This window comes from Myripristis murdjan, chromosome 4, assembly GCF_902150065.1.
Source record: "Myripristis murdjan chromosome 4, fMyrMur1.1, whole genome shotgun sequence".
Classification (NCBI taxonomy): Eukaryota; Metazoa; Chordata; class Actinopteri; order Holocentriformes; family Holocentridae; genus Myripristis; species Myripristis murdjan.
This window is the reverse complement of record NC_043983.1, coordinates 19,149,932-19,167,918: the sequence shown is the minus strand read 5'-3', so window position 1 is coordinate 19,167,918 and position 17,987 is coordinate 19,149,932. Positions and strand designations below refer to the sequence as shown.

Below are 17,987 nucleotides of genomic sequence, written 5' to 3'. Positions count from 1 at the left end.
TCCTGGAACATTTACTAGAAAGCATGTTAGGCTTTTCCAAAAATCTCTGAACCTTGCTATTTTATGTTTGAATTCAGTACTCTCTGTGGTCCTCTTTGGATGGTTTTGTTCGATAGTTTCCTCGGTGGATATGAAAGATTAATGCGGCAGAAACACCTGCAGCAGTTCCTCAATGACAGCTGTAAAAGTGGAGTGGAACAGCTGTGAGAAGACAGCCTGACTGCCATGCCCTCATAAAGCAAACTGTGAAACATGGTGTCACAGCTTTGTGAGTCATCGTGTAGCTGCCCCAGCAATCAGAATTGCCTTTCCATTCATGAGTCTTCAATGAGGATGTAACTTTTTTGGGGGACCTCATGTGTGCTTTCAGCCAGTGCCATATGCATCCCTAAGAGCTGTGTGTATGCATTTGTGTGTGTGTGTGTGTGTGTGTGGAGGTGTATGCACTTACTTGTATCTGTGTGCTTATGTGAATTTTTTCTCCATCTATTGCAGAACATAGCCAAGCAGATACAGTGGAGAAGTAAGTGAATGCATAATTTAGTTTATTCGGTGGCATAAGTGGATTCACGGAGGTCTGAGTTGAAGTCAAATAAACAAAACGCATGTCATGTTTAAAGCACAGGATTAATGCTCATTGTGCCATCGTGATTACTTCACGACCACAGTGGTCTAAAAGCTATTCAAAGATCCCATCTTTTTGTGGTAATTGGTAGTGCTGTGGTGTTACTTGCGGTGTGATGCAGCTACATTCAAATCAGTGGTACAAAATACAGGTGTAACAGATAGAGATTAATACTGACGTGTGTGTGTGTGTGTGTGTGTGGGCATGCGTGTGTTTAGGGCAGGGGGGAGCACAAAAGGGTGGATAGGAAATTAGTAAATTATATCACAAATTGATATAGCACTGAAAAGTGGCTTTTAGTGCATTGTACTTGAGTACCAGCTTAAACTGACAGTCTGTAACTGCCGCTAATGTATTAAAATAAATTAATTTTAATGTGAACATAGAAAACGTTCAAGTTATACATGTGTGTAATGTTGGCTCACTGAGGATGAATAATTATCAACCTTTGAAGCAACATCAATGAGTTGGAATGGGCTAGCACGCTTTCTTTTAATCACTGATCTGATTCTAATACGGTGCGATTTGTGAAAGCAACTGAGAAACTGAAAATCAACAATGTTCTCACAAATTCGTAAATATAAAGGACAAGAGAAATTGAAGCTAGACTGTAGAGATTTTCCACAAGGCTCTATTTCATTAACAAATACTAACAGTGTACATATGAAGTTGGTCCTTTTATCCATTTTTTTTTTCCATTGGAAGAGATAAAAGACATCAAATAAAGGCATGAGGGTATTCCAGGGCAGGAGCCTATCCTGCATCGTGTGCCAAATCAAACAGGAAATAAGCCACATGTATATTGAAACCCATACTGTTTGAGAAGGAACGCTTTGCCATGAACGTGGACCATCAGCTCTCTCACCTAGGAATGACATAGCCTGCCATTCATAAAAGTGTGTGTTGTGCCTTGCGATATCACTACAGTATAACAGTGTTTTTATACTTACCACTGTTTTAAAAAATCATGTTGCAGCACATTACCACAATATTAAAAATTAAAATAAATAAAATGTGATGTAGAAATGTATGGAGCCTGAGAAGTGCAATGAGCAGAAAACAAAAATATTTTGAGGCCATGATTTACTAATTCATGGCCCCGCATTTTAACTCATTCCCTTAGTTTAGTAAACTCGTTCCCATGTAACCGGGCGTCCCCAAGGATGTCTGGGCTTGGATCTGCCACCTGCTTCCTATTGGGGAGCAGGTAGCAGGAGATCTGCAGGGACAAGCCTTGTCCGTGGCAGTCGTAGTCTGCCTCTGGGAGAACGGGAGAGTGCTGCACACTTTCCTTGTGGCCACGAATGAACAAAAATGTGCAAAAGAGTTCATTAAATTGAGGGTTATACCTTGTGGCCATGAATTAGTAAATTATCACCTCGAAATATATATATTTTTTCTTCTCATTTCACCTCTTGGGCTCTGTAGAAATGCTATCTCTTTGGCTCACAATGAATAAGTATTGAAACCAAAAGGAATGTGGAGAAAAAACATTCTTCAGAAGGTGACCATCAAGAGGTGGGATCATTCGCAGGTATTGTATGGTCAATAGAGAAAATACACAATAACACTGGCATTTAAATAGTTTAAAAACCTTTGGAGTTGGTTTTAAATGGTACATTAATATATGTAGGTAGAAAAAGTGGACTTGTAGAAGTGTAAAATGATGGAGCATGATGGAATGACCCTTGTGTGACAGAGCTGTGGTGCTTGCCTGTGTGGAGCCTTTGTAGATAGCAGCATGAGTTGAAATGAAAGTGTTTCTGATAGCAAAGACAGAAAAGTAAAAGAAAAAACACGCAGCTGAGCTACTTCTGGTGAACACTGGGATTTCTGCATAAGTCAATGAGCCATATTGATTATAATCAATATACAAGACCTTTTGAGGAAAAGGTCTTGTTTATTGACTAATTGTTTCTGTGGAACTTGAACAGCAGCATCTTTACAAACTCCTCTCCTGAGCTGCCTTGGATGTGGATTTTCTTCTTTCCAGTCCCCTGAGCTCTACGATCAGGCCCCAGTGCCTTCTTTGTTTTGACAGACTGTGCGCTCTGTGATGTCAAGGGGTGATGCCATGTTGTGATCTGACAAATTGTCAGAATCTGTTCAAATGTCCTCTTGCTTTCAGATGCATAGTCCATTTGATGTCATGGAAGCAGACGACAATATATGATTGCTAGCTCAGGGAGAGATGTAGAAACTCTGTTGTGTTGTGCACTGGATGTGTCCTTCATTGTTATTTGTAACTTTTTATCCTCTCACTGGGATGACAACTTCTCTTTTCTCTACATTCTTTTGACTACACCATTTTGTGTGTAGGGATCCTGAGCCTCTTGAATGTTGTTTTCCTATTGTTTGCCTTTAATGTCAAAGGTCATGGTCGTATTTATTTAGATGATCCTCATGTGCAGGCAAGATTATGGCTCACAACTTAAAGCTGTAGGTCCTGTAAGGCAAGGCAAGTTTATTTGTACAGCACATTTCATACACAGCAGCAATTCAATGCGCTTTACGTGAGATATAAAAGGACATCTAAAAGCACAGAGAAGAATGAAAAAAAAATGCATAGATCCAGTAGTTGCAGGATCCAGTGGATTGCAGGGATTGCAGGGCCTCTTCCCCATAGTTTGATTTACATGAATATGGATCCTTTTCATTTGAAGTGCAGAAAGATTGCTCTTTAGGTAAGGTTTTCGAGTAACTATGACGGTAAAGCAATTAGGATTCTTTATTTATGTTAGAAATGTATGAATCACTTGTGTGGTGTATATTGGGGTCGATGGTGATGTTTTTGGTTCAGGTATGTTTTTCCTCAAATTGCACATACCATAAGAAAGTTGATCCTCAGAAACATGCAAGCCAGTTTAATGGGCTTACTGTGCGCTGTAAGGCCCAGTATAGAAAAGCATAAAGTGATGTGGTAGTGTGAAGTATTTGGCAAAATCAAGGAATGTAAACAGGTGCTGAAACATTTCCATTCAATATGTACTGTATTGTGTGTCTTAGTTACACATACTAAGATCATTTCTTCTTTTTTTCCCCCTCCTTTCAACTGATCTTTTATTTCGTTAGCCATTTGAGCATCAAGAAATGAAAGCATTTTGCGTTGAAAGGACAGGTGGGTGTGAGACACCAGCACGCGCCTGAATTGTAGCATTAAGAGCGGCGGAATATCAAAAGTAAGAACCATTCAGTGACGGCAGGAGGAGCAGGGATTTGAGCAGATATTAAAAGATGATTGTGCGTGGGCTTTTCTGCTGTGCTCCAGAGAAAGAATGTAAACCCTGCATCAGTCAGACTGAGGATAATAAACAGCAAAACATCAGAACACAGAGCAACAAACACAAACAAAAAGAAGGATGGGGAAAAAGCACACCATATAAATAGTTCAAATATTTCAAGTGATTTCAGAATGTGATGGTGAAATACTGGATGTTTGTGGCCTCAGCCAGTGCTCTGCAAGTGTTTCTTTCACTGTAACTGTGCAAAGGACAAGTAAGCCAACCAATAAAATGAAGACTAAAACTTAATAAACCAGAAAACTTCAAGTTATAATATTGATCATCTATCAAATGCATCTAATGTCTCAAATGGACCCATATATCTGCCTGTAATATCTTTTTCTGATACAATCTTTAAAACAGCAGCTAAGATAGTTGGAGTGCATTGCACATGGCCTCAGTCTGAGTTCGTTAAATTTATATTCTTTTTATTTTGTTATTTTTCTCCTCACAGTTCTTTCATTGCAAAACACTGATCTGGATCCTTGTTTTTGGCAGCGGCATGAACACTGAAAATCATTGTTACATCAGCATTACAAGATCTTTCAATACTTTTTTGTTAGAAAGTCTTTTTGGTCAAAATGGCTTTTATATCGATATGCTCACTCTTGTTTTTCTACATATCACATTTTGGATTTTTTTGCTGAACTGATTTTTTTTGTGTGTGTGTCAAAAAAGAAAGCTGGTGAATAAATAAATGAAGATGGCAATTTCTTTCAGAAAGGAGGATTTCTCCTCGTTCCATCTAATTTATCAGTCAACATCTTTGCAATTTTAAAGAACACCCAACACTCATCAAACTGTATTTGCCATTTTTGAAATAACCCACTATGCCCGTTCAACTTTTTGACAATTCAAAGTGATATCCTTATATTGTCTGTACAAAAACTTTTTTAAAATGGGACAGATTCACTTTGACAATTAAAATATATGTCAAAACATGAAGTGCATGTTTGGTTGCTTGTTTTTTGTTTAAAAAAATCTTCCAGGGTGCTAAAAAAGAATAACATCATAGTTAAAATGACAACTGTAGATCTAAATATGTCTCTGTGATTGGTGCTACATGTAGAGACAATAACCCCTACACCAATCCCTAGAAGCAGTGGGACATGGCAAATGCAAAAGTAAAACATGCAAATGCAAATCATGACAAATGCAGAAGTATTTTTTCTGTGAAATTTTTACAAAGTGTATATATAGTTTAGCCTGTCGACATTTTACTGCAAAAACCAGTCATGTGATCTGAACTAAATTGGGTTTTTAGTAAAAATTAGCTCAGATTGTCAGTAGTGGACTTTTTCAGCAGGCATATTTGGAGAGCCAGATCTGCAAATATGATTCCCCTGCACTGGAGGCTATAATAGAAAATAAGTCAATCTGGCAAAAAAGTTCTTTTTTTTTTTGACATACAGCCAACTTCTTAATTAGGACCGTGAATCAGTATACATGAAACACTTTACCACACACAAGTGTATATGTTTTTCTGAATGTTTTGCAAAAGTGACACAGGGTATCTGTCCCTCCTTTTTTGGAGTCACTTGCTATATATCAAAATGTAACATCAGTTCTATGTAGTTTTACATTGTTTTTCATTAATATTCTCCACTGTAGTAATGCTTGTTTTAATCATAATCTATCACATGATTTATTACTGTACCAAGAACTGCTGCAGTTGGGCTCATTCAGTGAGCAACATATCAGTCGACTTAGTATTTTAGTCTCCTTGATTTTACATAGTGACAAAGACAGCATGGAAGCAGTTGGACCATGGATTTGCAAGAAATGCTCAGTACTCCTTCAAATATCTGTTTCTTGGTCACCGGTGGGATGTGTGCTATAGCTATGGATTTGGATGGGTTATTTTAGAGGCTGTTTGGAATAGATCTCACTGCTGAGACATCAGGCGGTAACTACCTCTGGCTTTTGTCCAGGCCTTGTAGCTTCCTCGCTTCTTAGCAAAATCACTGCTGCCTCTGTCCATCTAGAAAGAGATTAGATATCAATTTCATTAATGCTTCCTTATCATAGCAGTTGGCACTGAATTAAGATTCCAGGAAAGATTAATACTGTGGCATTAAGGTTGTACTGTGGAGCTAATTTTTTTGAGTCGCCTCATCCTGTTGATGTCCATTATATAATTTGAGAATTTTTGGCCTAAATGTCCTATAGTAGCTAGCCTTTTAAGTATCCTGCTCAGACCAGAATATTTCAACGTCCAAAACAGGCAAAACACATATTTTCACATAATTGTCTTGCCATATGCCAAATGGTGCACTGTCAGTAAATATTCAGGGAATTTTACAGGGTAACAGAAGGCCACTATCATCCCACACTTCATGAAATACATGGTGACATCATTTTCAGAAACAGAATGTGCATGCAGAGGACTTGTGGCATCATAGGAAGTGAAAGCAACATTACATTTGTTTATTAGTTTAAGTTTGTCCTCAAAAAGAACATGAATGCTGTGAAACCAGTGCTGGATCTTATCTCTATGGTCATTACCATGTGATGACTTTTAACAAACATTTCTTCAAACAATTGCACGTGCACCAGCAGTTGAACATCACAATCCAAGTGTGTCAGTGGTTACTATTGATTTTGAGTGGCCAATAACCCTGAAACACATTTGTTTTAAGAAGCTGTTGTCGTTCCTCACCAGAGCCATGTGGAACCCGACGAACAATAACGATCAGACGGGCCAGGTGGCTGCCAGGATGGAGACTACTCCAGCTTTGGGTACCGCCAGCATCTCCATCTCCCAGCAGCAGGCGCCTAAGAAATTTGCCCCTATGGTTGCACCCAAGCCCAAGTTCAACCCCTACAAACAGCTGGGAGAACCTGGCCAACCCGACACTGGAGGTAACAGCACAGGAACAACACACAGTCTAACTAATTTCAGGCAGATCAAATGAAACCTTTAGATGATCATTTTGTCATCATCTTTCTGTCTATCTATCTAATGTCACATTAAATACTAGCAGTGTGCAATAAGCAAAGGTACAGAAGCGTATTGTACTGATTTCAAACCGATTTCCATACACATGAAAAAATTGCATAGACAAGAATAAACGTCATAATGCAACCAGTTCATTATTCTGAAAACATACTGTAAAAAAAAGATAAACCCAAACCCAAAGATTATTGTCATAATCTTGTAGGATACTAGATATTTACAATTGGCTGGTTTGTCTAAAGCAAACAGCAAATTGACAAAAAGCATCAGGGTAACATAGGTCAAATTAGTGCTAATTGAGTAGAAGTTTCACATTTATTGGTCATTAAAGTATCTGCCAGTAGAATTTGAATCTTGCCGACTTTAGTGATGTATTGAGTCCCTTATTGGTATATTACTATTACAACAGCTGTTGCCAAGCGATTCTCTGTAACTGCAGTTGCTAATTTGTGTGCAAGAAAAATATATATATGCTTGTGAGTATCTTAATTACAGTAGGATTGTGCTTGCAAAGTAATTTCAAATAGCAGAGGCACAGCAGTTTATAGTTCGATTTTCCGTGCCCGTCCCATTCCCTCCAATACAGGTGGCACCAGAGTTTGGCACCAGCGGCTGTCGCTGTGACGTATGTGTGACGGATTGTCTTTTCCTTCTTTATACGCTCCTTGAGTCTGATGAGATATCACTCATGTCAATGCAACTTCAGGATCAATAGACATACTGAATCAAAATGCAGCCCACCAGGAAAGGGGCAATGACATAATCAATTCAATAGGGAACCCTGTACTGAGTCTGACATGCCATCATTTATGTCAGTGTGAGTTCGGGATTAATGCTTCGTTGCTGGTATTCTCTGCCAGCTTCGCCTAAATTTGCTGTCCTGCTCTTGTCCAGTACAGTAATATCCAGTTTCAGTGCAACATAATAGATAAAGAGGATGAAAACCATGGTTCAATCTTTTGAAATGTTGGTGAGGAAACAACGGACCTACCTATAGTAGTAGCTTAAAATGTAGCTTCTGCCGTGGTTGCTGGGTGTGTCATGGGTGTCTAGCTCATTAGGGGTGTATATACCCCCTCTACTTTACAATGAACTTCAACATTTAACTTCAATCAAAACTGAAATACACTTGCTTGACATTTAGCCTCCTAAGACAATAATGTGAGCTGGCAGACAGAGGACCATATCAAGGAAAATTCATGCTGCTCTGTGCAAAACAGCCTAAAATGTCTGATACTAAATATGTGTGGCAGCGGCCCCTTAATCATCATTTCATACATGTACTTTGTCAGAGAGAAAGAATCACAATCATTTGAAGACTGGCTACATTCAGTAGATTAATCTGGATTTGAAAAAAGGAGTCTGGAAAATACATTTTCATTTCCAGACTACTGTTTCTATGTACACTTTTCTAAAATGGGTAAATGTGAAAAAAGTGTAATGTAAAATCACGGCAAATAAATCAGCATGCGTTTTCATTTTGGAAAAGCCATGTTCTACATTGAGAGAGCGCGGAACAATTCAAATGCCTCCTTTCGACTGTTTCGGGTTTCTGCGCTGCGGATGTACAGCCTGGAGAGTGACAACAGTGACTGCTCCCTCCAGTTTAGATTTTCAGATAAGTGGCTAATCTATCCAAATTATTCACAACGGTTAGCAAAGCATCTGAAATCTAAAGCTAAGGCAATATCAAAGATAAAGCTATATCACACATGGGTGTGACGGGCCTTCAAAGTCACACAGAAAACAGCACACAGAGCTTCTCTCCAGAGCTCCTTTGCTCTGGTCATATCATCATTGTTTAGGCCGAAACAATTTATAGGCCTGATAAACATTTAGTTATCAGCAGTCTGATGTATCAGCCTGAAAAAAAAAATCTACCGAGATGTCTGGAAATGTAGATCCGGAAAAGTATGGAATTTTGAAATGTAAAATGTGTTGGAAACCCTGTCATGTAAACGTCATACTTACATTTTACTTTTCCTCTTACTGTTGTTTAAATGTAACAGTAGTCCAGTAGGAACAAAACACCTTTTCAGAGTTTTTAGCTGTGGACGGGATGCCACAGGTGGACAGGAAGGTTTTGTCTGGTGGTTTATTTCATATTAACAGGATATGAAGCTGCAGGGTGTGAAAGGTTTGTGTGAACAGAGTGAAACCTGAATCTTACCGAAGATCTTACCGAGAGTATGGCCAGTAGAAGGTGCAGGTTCAGTGATTTGATCAGAGCATCTTAGTTAGTTACTGTATAAGCAGTTACATCACATAATCACACCAGCAACAAATATCTGCCCTTTGACCTCAGATTCATGCAATTCTATTCAATTCTATTCTATTCTGTTCAACCTTTATTTAAATCTCATTCATTTTCAATGATGTCGCGCATACAATTAAAAACAGAATAAATGCACTCAAAAAAATTGACAAGAAAACAAATAACCAAACAAACAACAGAACACAGTCACATTCAAGAGCTGTATAGTTTGTAATTATGGTTTTAAACTGACCTATAGAAGTTTTAATGTGTGTTGTGAGATGTTCCAAGTGTGTGCAGCACAAAAGCACACAAACAGCAGTTTAGTGTTTACACGTGGGACTTCAAGCGTTAGCCAGTCACTTGAGTGAGTCAAATAACGACTACAGGACCAGTTCAGTAAGGAAGTGGTATGTGCTTGCAAGTTGCTGTTAAGGGCTTAATGAATTAATTAATTCATTAAATTATTTATATCACAGTTTTCAAAAGAAGTTAAAAAGTGTTGTACAAAAGCCAGATAAATCAAAATAGCGCAAGATAAAAACAATAACACATAATAATAATAAGACATTTAAAAAAGAAAAAGTATTAAACCATAAAACAATGATGTAGAATACAAAGTAATTGAGTCATTAAAATCAATTAAAAGCAACTCTAAATAAGTGTGTCTTTAATTTAGATTTAAAAGATGAGACCAACTTTGCCATTCAGTCAGAAACTGGAAGGCCGATCCAGAGTCAAGGGGCCATAACGCTGACTGCCAAATCATATTTTAATTTCTTCATGGACAGTGGAACAGCCAGCAGCGTCTTGCCCTGTGACCCAAAGCTGTGAGGATGCTCATAAAGAGATAAAAACTCCAAACTGTGGCAGGGGGCCCGGCCGTGGAGGGCCTCAAACGTTATCACTAAAATCTTCTTTGTGAAATGAATTGTCTTCTGTGGAGGCTGCGGTCACTCGTGTTGAAGACTTTTTGAAATGCCATATTTGTAAAAAACATGCTGTACTACTTCTGGAGTTTCCTCTGAAGTGTTGTTTCAGGAAGCGTTATGGTGTCTGCTTCTTAGTTTAGATCCCTTGGGGACTATTGGTTTTCTCTTCACAAAAAAAAAAAAAAAAGAAAAAAAGAAAAAAAGAAGTTGCCAGTGCTTGTACTTACTGTGCAATAAGCACATGGGCAAGTGTGCTTTCCGCACTTTTTTTCCCCCACATTTTACATTTTCATGTATTCAAAAGAATTGTAAGTGTTTGGGGTCTGATTGCAAGTGATCTGAAAGCTGTTATGATAAATACTGCATAAATACTAACAAATAATTACAAAAAAAAAAAAAAAAAAAAAAAGCATTTCAGGTTAAATTTTAAGATGACTGAATTCATCTACAAATAAATTGAGCAAACAGCGAAGTGGTGTTGTATATAACCAAATATTTTAACTGTGTGGACAATATAATCATCAGATCATGCTTTAATGCCAGTTCACTTTAACAAAGCTCAATGTCCTTTAGAACTTTTTTTCCCCAAAATATAAGGCCACTGTGGTTTGAAATATGATATACTTTTTACATCAGAAATAAAGAGGAAAAATATAAAAAGGTTTTAATCAAAAGAACATAATAACAGGAAAATGTATGCAAATTAAGAGAAAGAAAAACCACTTCCCTTTGCTAAGTTTGAGAATAATGTAGTCAATTTAAAAAAAAAAAAAAAAAACAAACAAGAAAAGAAAAAACAGGAAGTTACTTTTGAGTCAGTAGCAAAAAATAACACAGAAAAGTAAGAAGACACTTGACACTGCTTCCAAGCTTTGTGGTTTTAAAGGCATAGAGGTTTAATATTGGCAGATGTTCAAAGTGGCATCAGGAAAACACACATACACACCACCATGTGAAGTGTGTCCTTGAATGTCTTTATTCTGCCATTAACTTGTTGGAATTAGGCGTTATTATTGTGAAGAGAGTATTTTGTGCTGAAATGTTCAGCCAGTGAAATGGCAAAGTTAAACCATGACGCACAGAAGAAACCATAAACCTATAATACACCCCTACAATGTATCTAGTGTGTGTGTGTGTGTGTGTGTGTTGTAATTTGAGCATTACCCATATCTCTGTCTCTACTCCCAAGCCCCCTGAGAGCCCTCGATTTCCAAAACAGGGGAAACGGTTATGAAATTCAGCAAGTAGAGAGAACATTGTAAGGTTGAAAACACTGCCGTCCATGGGGGGTTGTGGTTTGAATGGTAGCCATCTTTCCTTAATTTTACCTGCCTTACACTCCAGATGGTAGTTTGCTGAAACTTTTTAATAAACTCCTGCTTCTTGAGCTCTGTTCACTAATGATACAAAGCAGCAGCACCCTTGATTTTTCAGTTGCCCAAAGCACAATTTGTTTAGAATTGCTCCCACTTTGTTAATTACCACGCAGTTGGGATGCAGCTGACACTTTTTGTGACTTTCTGAATGTGTAATTTATTTTCTGCTGGCAGATAATATAATGTAGCACCACATGCTTTATAATCTATATTCTGAACACTTGACGAGACACAACATCGCATAATATCAGGAAAGAATACTGTGGTAAAAGGTTGGAACACTACTCTGCAACTAGATATTTTTTTCTCAAAGCCAGTTTTTGAATGTCTTGTTGTAATGTGAAGGTTAACACACTGGAGTAAGTGCTAAATGCTACTGATTGCAGATTGTATCAAAAGTCACAGAGCTTCACAGAGATGTGATAGATGGGTGAAAATGGGTGAGACGTAGGTGAATAATTACTTGTTTAAGATTAGTAATTAAACTTAATCCACACCCATTTTAAATACAGAGTTTCTGACAAGGCAGAACAAAAGCTTACAGGAAAAAAAGATTCTCCACAAACAAGTTAATTAAAATCATTACAGTCATGCAAGGAGCAATTGATTTCCAGCCAAGGCTGAAAACATATTTAATAAAAAAAAAAAAAGTAAAGTAAAAGAGTAGAAGACAGTCAACAAACAGACACATAGGTGAGGAGTCACCGGCAGCGATATGTACTCACTGTTGTAGCAACAGAAAATCATGCTGGTTCACAGAAAGTGCACGCACAGAATGTAACAGTCCTACAGTCTTGACTTGGGTACTCAGTCACACTTGTTGAGCCAGTTTCATTTATTCAAGGAAATACACCTGTTATGTTTGTGTTGTTGGATGTGCAAAACAAAGCTGTGTTGTTCCTTTTCCTGCGCAGAGCTTCCCATTCAGTTTGAATTTTCACCAGATACACAGCCACACAGACATCCTTCAGAAGGAGAAACTGAAATCTTTCAGTTTCGGGCAAGATTAACTCTCAGTGGGTTCCTAAATAAGAAATCCGTGATATTAGAAGTCATAGATGTGAGGAAAAAGAAAGACAGAAAAAAACATACAGTTTATCAACCAAAAAACTTTAATCAACATCATATTTAAAGATACACTAACTCAAATTGTAGCTTAAAGCCTAAGGAGATGAAAGAACGATGCACTCTCAAAACCTTAAAACTTAAAACTTACTTTCGATCTTTACTTTTGGCTGTAGTGCTAACCTGCCATCTACACTGATTCTCTACAATTTAACAACAACAACAACAACAAAAAATACATTTGCATTTTCATATCTAGTTGAACATTTTTATATGATTTATTTTACCATTAGAGCCCTGTAATCCCAACATTTAATCTAGACACATCGCTGCTATCTTATTTTTCATAATTCTCCTTTGTCCAGGCATTAAGAGGATTAAATGAAACAATATTAGGGGGGGTGGGGCTGGAGGGGGTTGTGTTGAACAAACTTAAAAGATGGGTACATTACTGTTCTTTTATGAAGAGAACAACATCAAACTTGCATTTTCTAACATCTTATTCTCCAATTGACTATCTGACTTGAGACTAGACGGTTCAGCAGAGCTTTGTTGACCGAACTGATTGTTGAATGTGTCACTGACGGTTAATCCCACTTTTACTGCGGCAGAAGTTGTTCTGCGTGTCCCTGCTGTCACTGACTGTGATGGTAATAACATTAAATTAGGTAATGTGTACTATTTTTTCTTAAGTGTAAAAAATTTGTTGGAGTCAGCTGCAGTGACTGTGTTGACTGAAATATGAATATTGAACGTGATGGCTATTTTATACCTGAAGAGCGTGCATTATTGTGGCCACAAGCAGAGCTCATGTTTGCAATGTGTTCCTTGTTGAACAGGTAGGATAGTATAGCGGTGCAAATCAATTGAATTAATAAAAATAATATTGTATTTGTAATACTCCCAAGGGCTGGCTAACACTTTATTTTTGTAATGACGTTAAAGATTGGTTGTTGTCAGCTTTATGAACAGGCAAACATGTAAAGCCAACTCCAGACATCTCTCCTCATCAGCAGATAAGATGTCTTTATGAGCAGATTATCTGGGCTCCTTTTTTATTTTTTGTTTTATATCAAATGTGGGGACAGTCTGGAAAATTGAGGATTAGCATAAAAATTAGGGACAAGTAAATTTGGCACAGCATCTTTGTCTATGCCGTGCCTGTATCAGGGGCAGAATTAGCAGCCTGAGGCCATGTTTACTGGTTGGACAAAGAGGCCAGTGCAGATGGGGGCGGCGCACAGTTAGTGGGGTCTCTTAGAAGAACTTGCCCCGATTAAAGCCCCAGAAGGAGGAAGTGAAAGACATATAGGTCTTAGACAGAGACATTGCTTTTCAAAATTCTTACACCAGATCAGGTTTTAGATTGTCAGGGTTTAAGATGATCTGATAGGGTACAAGTAGGAACAGGGTCAGTCAAGATTACTTTATGAAAATGAGGGATGGCATGAAGAGAAATAAATGGTCCATAGTTCCTTGATGCTGGTCCTTTGCTGCAACCTCTAAACGTAACTTGAAAGATATGTTAGTTTGATTTTTTTCAGTTTTAGAGAATCTGATTGAAATCTGGACCAGTTGTGCAGCAAAAGCCCTATGCCAACTTAAACATGCAAAACTTTGTTAGAGGACGTTCTTAACAAATTCTATTGAGTGTCTTTGGATTTGAAGTGTAGTTTTTAATAATTGTGACTTTGTTAGTTTTTTCCTTCTGCACATCAAGTCCCCCTTTCTTTGTGAATAAGTGTGAACACTTAACATATATACTTTTAAAATAACATATGCCATACATACCTTGTGATATATTTGATTTGAGCATATGCTTTATAGCAGATATTGCAGTGCCAACCATAAATAAAAAAAGTAGTTCTTACGTTACAGTACACATCGACTCGAGATGTCCTGGATCGGATCCTGGGACTTTATCTGCATGTCGGTCTTCTCTCTCTGCCATCCTTCCTTTCTCTCACCTCTGTGAAACCAAAAACACAGAAATCCAAAAAATGCTGAAAAATCTCTTGCTGAAAGTATGTATTGTATTGGAAACACCAATGTTCATTTACTCAGTGCCCTCAAACTCCAGAGACCGTCAAACATTGGTATATTATGTAGCTCAATACACAAAAACAAATCCAAGGCACTTTTCTCGTAGGAAAAAGATTAAAACGTCCTTATTTTATTGGCTTGTGTATGGCATTACTGATTGAAATCTGGACTGACATGTTTCGGCGCATGCTGGCGTGGCTTGGCATCTTGAGGATTTAATCGTATCATATCAGACCAGATAAACAATGAATGTTATCGTACCTAATCGCCAACCTGCTCGAACATATCTTTCCTATATTGAACTGAAAGTATCGAGATTCATCCAAGAAAGAGAAATTGACATCCCTACTGCATACTAATAGCTCACTTTCTCCCTTGCTGGTTTTTGTCTGTATTGAAAGTCATAGAAATTGATCTGCCGTAGTTTTCCTTGTACAAGTGCTACTGGATTTCTATGCAGCTGTCTGCATAGATCAACACATGGGAATGGCTAATAAGTATCTACTGGGCGCTCTCGGGGACTTCTCCGTGTCTGTGCAAACGGCCGTATAAGAACACCCTGTAAAACATGAGGTTAAAGACACAGGTCATCTTCCCTAGACAGATTGGGATTGAGGTAGACCACTGACTCTCCTTCAGAGGGAACACTTTTGATTTCTATCTGTCTTAACTTCAAAGGACAAATGAAAACTGCACAGTAGTTGTTTACCCATCTAAATCAAGCAGTTTGGATATACCAGTTTTTCTTTTGATGCCAGCAAACTGTGTTTTTGGGTCACCCTTTATCCAATTAATTGTGCATGGCTTTCCAATCAATGTTTTGAGAGAACTCTGAAGCTCTTGCATGGCAATATTGTTTGAGCATTTAAAATTTTGTTATATTTTTAAAGAAATTGCTCCAAAATTCTGTTAAGAATGATCTTAGTAAAGATTTTAGGGGAGAAATAGTTTCTACATGAATAAACTGAAACAGTCATGCATTGTGGCCAAAGCAGGGTAAGGAAAATGATTCACTGTGTATAAAGAGGAAATACAAAATCAGACTTAAGAGAAGTGTCAGCAGCAGCTTTATTCAGAATATTGCGGTTTTTAATTAATATTTCACCCCAAAGTACATATATTTTTGGTATTATTCACCTGTCCTCATGCCAGTTCAAACATTGTTGAAGTTTGCGCGTCAACATAACATACAGTGAATAAACACTTTCAGCCTTCTCCAAAACAACTGAAGTAAATAGAGTTCAAATGACTACAAAAAAATAACTTCATCAGCATAATCCAAGTGTTATTAAGCCAGACAATTCCACTGTGGATCCAAAAATCCAATATTTACCTCATTATCTCCTGGCTTTCCCCCACTCCCAGCGCTCTGGTAGCCCCACAGTGCTCTGGCTAAAGTGTTGCTCTGCTTTTAAGCGCTCCTTGTCAGGTCACACAATTGAGTTTTTCAGCTGTAAATATAACATGTTGCATATTCAAGTATTTTTAAGTGAGAAATTACAAAATGCACCCTGAAACAGAAGTAGCCTTTTTTGCTGACTTTTTTTTTAAAAAACAAAGTGTCACAGAGCTACTTTGTGCTACTGCGACAAAATAGAGTTGAGAGGAAGTCATTCCACTTTTTAATTAATATTTTAATGTTTATTGGCTAAGAACTGACACACATAAAAGTTAAAAAGTGAGACTCACATTTTGCCCATTTGCCACTTTACTGGGACTTGAGTACGCTGTCCCAGTGACTGCAATATTACTGCAGCATTTCAGTATTTCAGACAGTATTTGCTCAGTGCAGTGTAGAAGAAGTGTAGAAATCTAGGAAATAATGAGGTAAATACTGGACTTTTGGATCCAGAGCAGTTTTATGGCTTCAGAGCACTTGAATGTCTTTTTATGTGGAATAATATTATGGTAATTCTGGAGCTCAAAAGAAATAATATCCATTCACTTTGATTGTTTTGGAGGGAGCTAACATGCATCAAATGTCATGTATTATTATCTTTACCAGCTTAGTGTTTCAGCTGACATAAAGGTGGCTGATTTTTCATCTATAACTTAATATTCTGTACATCAAATTTATTCTGAAAACCTCAAAGCCGCACAGCTTTATGTCATGAATTCATTATGTGACAGTGAGAAACTGCATTGTCTTCTGATGTCTGGCCACTGATTATCATGCCTAATAGCTTTACTGTATGTAGCAGGATGATCAAGTGAAGGTCAAAAACATCTCGGAAGTGCTGCTTTAGATTTAACTTCTCACACTGTAACTTACCAGAAACCCACTAATTGTTTGCTCAAAGCAATTCAAAAGTGTTGAACATGTGCATAAGCTGTTTTTATTCCTCCCTGCTTGACTGCCCAGAGGCAAACTGACTACCGGTTGTTATGTCAGAGTCCCCACATGGGTGTCACCATGAGAATTTACAGGAAATCCACCAATGAGTGTGTCAGTGTCCCCATAGAAACCACAGGCATATGCTGTGAGCACATACAAAGGCCACTTTTATCTAAGTAGAGCACAGAGCTCAACTACTTGTTGTACTTTGTCTGCAGTGTGTAAAGTATGCATAACGGAACCTTGTGATTTTTTTATCTGTTTGTTTAAAAGTTTATATATTGTTTTCTTTGTTCTTATTCACATCATTTTTTTACATAGTATAACATTCTGTCTGTTGTTGGTTTTTAATCCGACAGTTCAAGCACAAGTTGCATTAAGTTAGGTAGCCGGAAGTGAGATGCTTCTCTTCTCTATGTCTGGATGCAATCCATCTTTTTGTGGTATTATGAAAATCATTTTCTGCAAATCATGTCTGTTCTTTTTTGAGCAGCATTCTAAATAATCAAAGAAAGTAAAAGTTTCGTTCTTAAGTAAGAACCTTTAACTTGAATGCAATGGGAGAACATACTTCAAGGTTTTCATGTATTTGTTTGCATATGCTTCCCTGCCATATTGCAGTGTTTGGTAATAAGATATAAATATCTTCCTTCTCTCTCTCTCTCTAATGTTGTATGCACCCATCAATGTATATACGCTTCATATATTTGATATTTTTGATGACAGCTGAGTTATTTACATCAACTAGCCTAATGTTAAAGCTTACATATACTCTGCCGAAAACATTAAGTGATATACAAGGGAGCCAGAGAGCTGAGATCATAGTTAAATAAAATTAAATGATGTTTATTTGTCACGACAGCTCCATGGAACTATACCGGATCGGTACTTGTCACAGTGATTTACTTTGATAATTTGACTGAACATTTTACTAGTATATTTAGCAAAGAGAAGCAGGGTAAATGTTCAGGTCCAGTGGGTGTCCCGCGTCCTCAGATAAACTTAACGGTAAAGCCCGCTACCTCACCTGCCCTTTGACACTTTTGGTGTAGAATAACCAGCTCTTACATTACCATAGATGCCTGAGAGTAACTTGGGAAAGCTTTCATGCCATGAACTC

General features: G+C 37.7%; 1 protein-coding gene across 3 annotated transcripts in view; it reads left to right on the top strand.

Moving 5' to 3' along the window:
- lpp (LIM domain containing preferred translocation partner in lipoma) overlaps window positions 1-17,987 on the top strand; it is a 179,331-nt gene that overhangs the window by 73,969 nt on the left and 87,375 nt on the right. For all 3 annotated transcript variants that reach the window (XM_030048859.1, XM_030048858.1, XM_030048860.1), the window contains one exon: window positions 6,569-6,768. In XM_030048859.1, coding sequence (XP_029904719.1) covers window positions 6,573-6,768 — 196 coding nt within the window. In that variant the 5' untranslated portion in view covers window positions 6,569-6,572. The remainder of the gene's footprint in view (window positions 1-6,568; window positions 6,769-17,987) is intronic.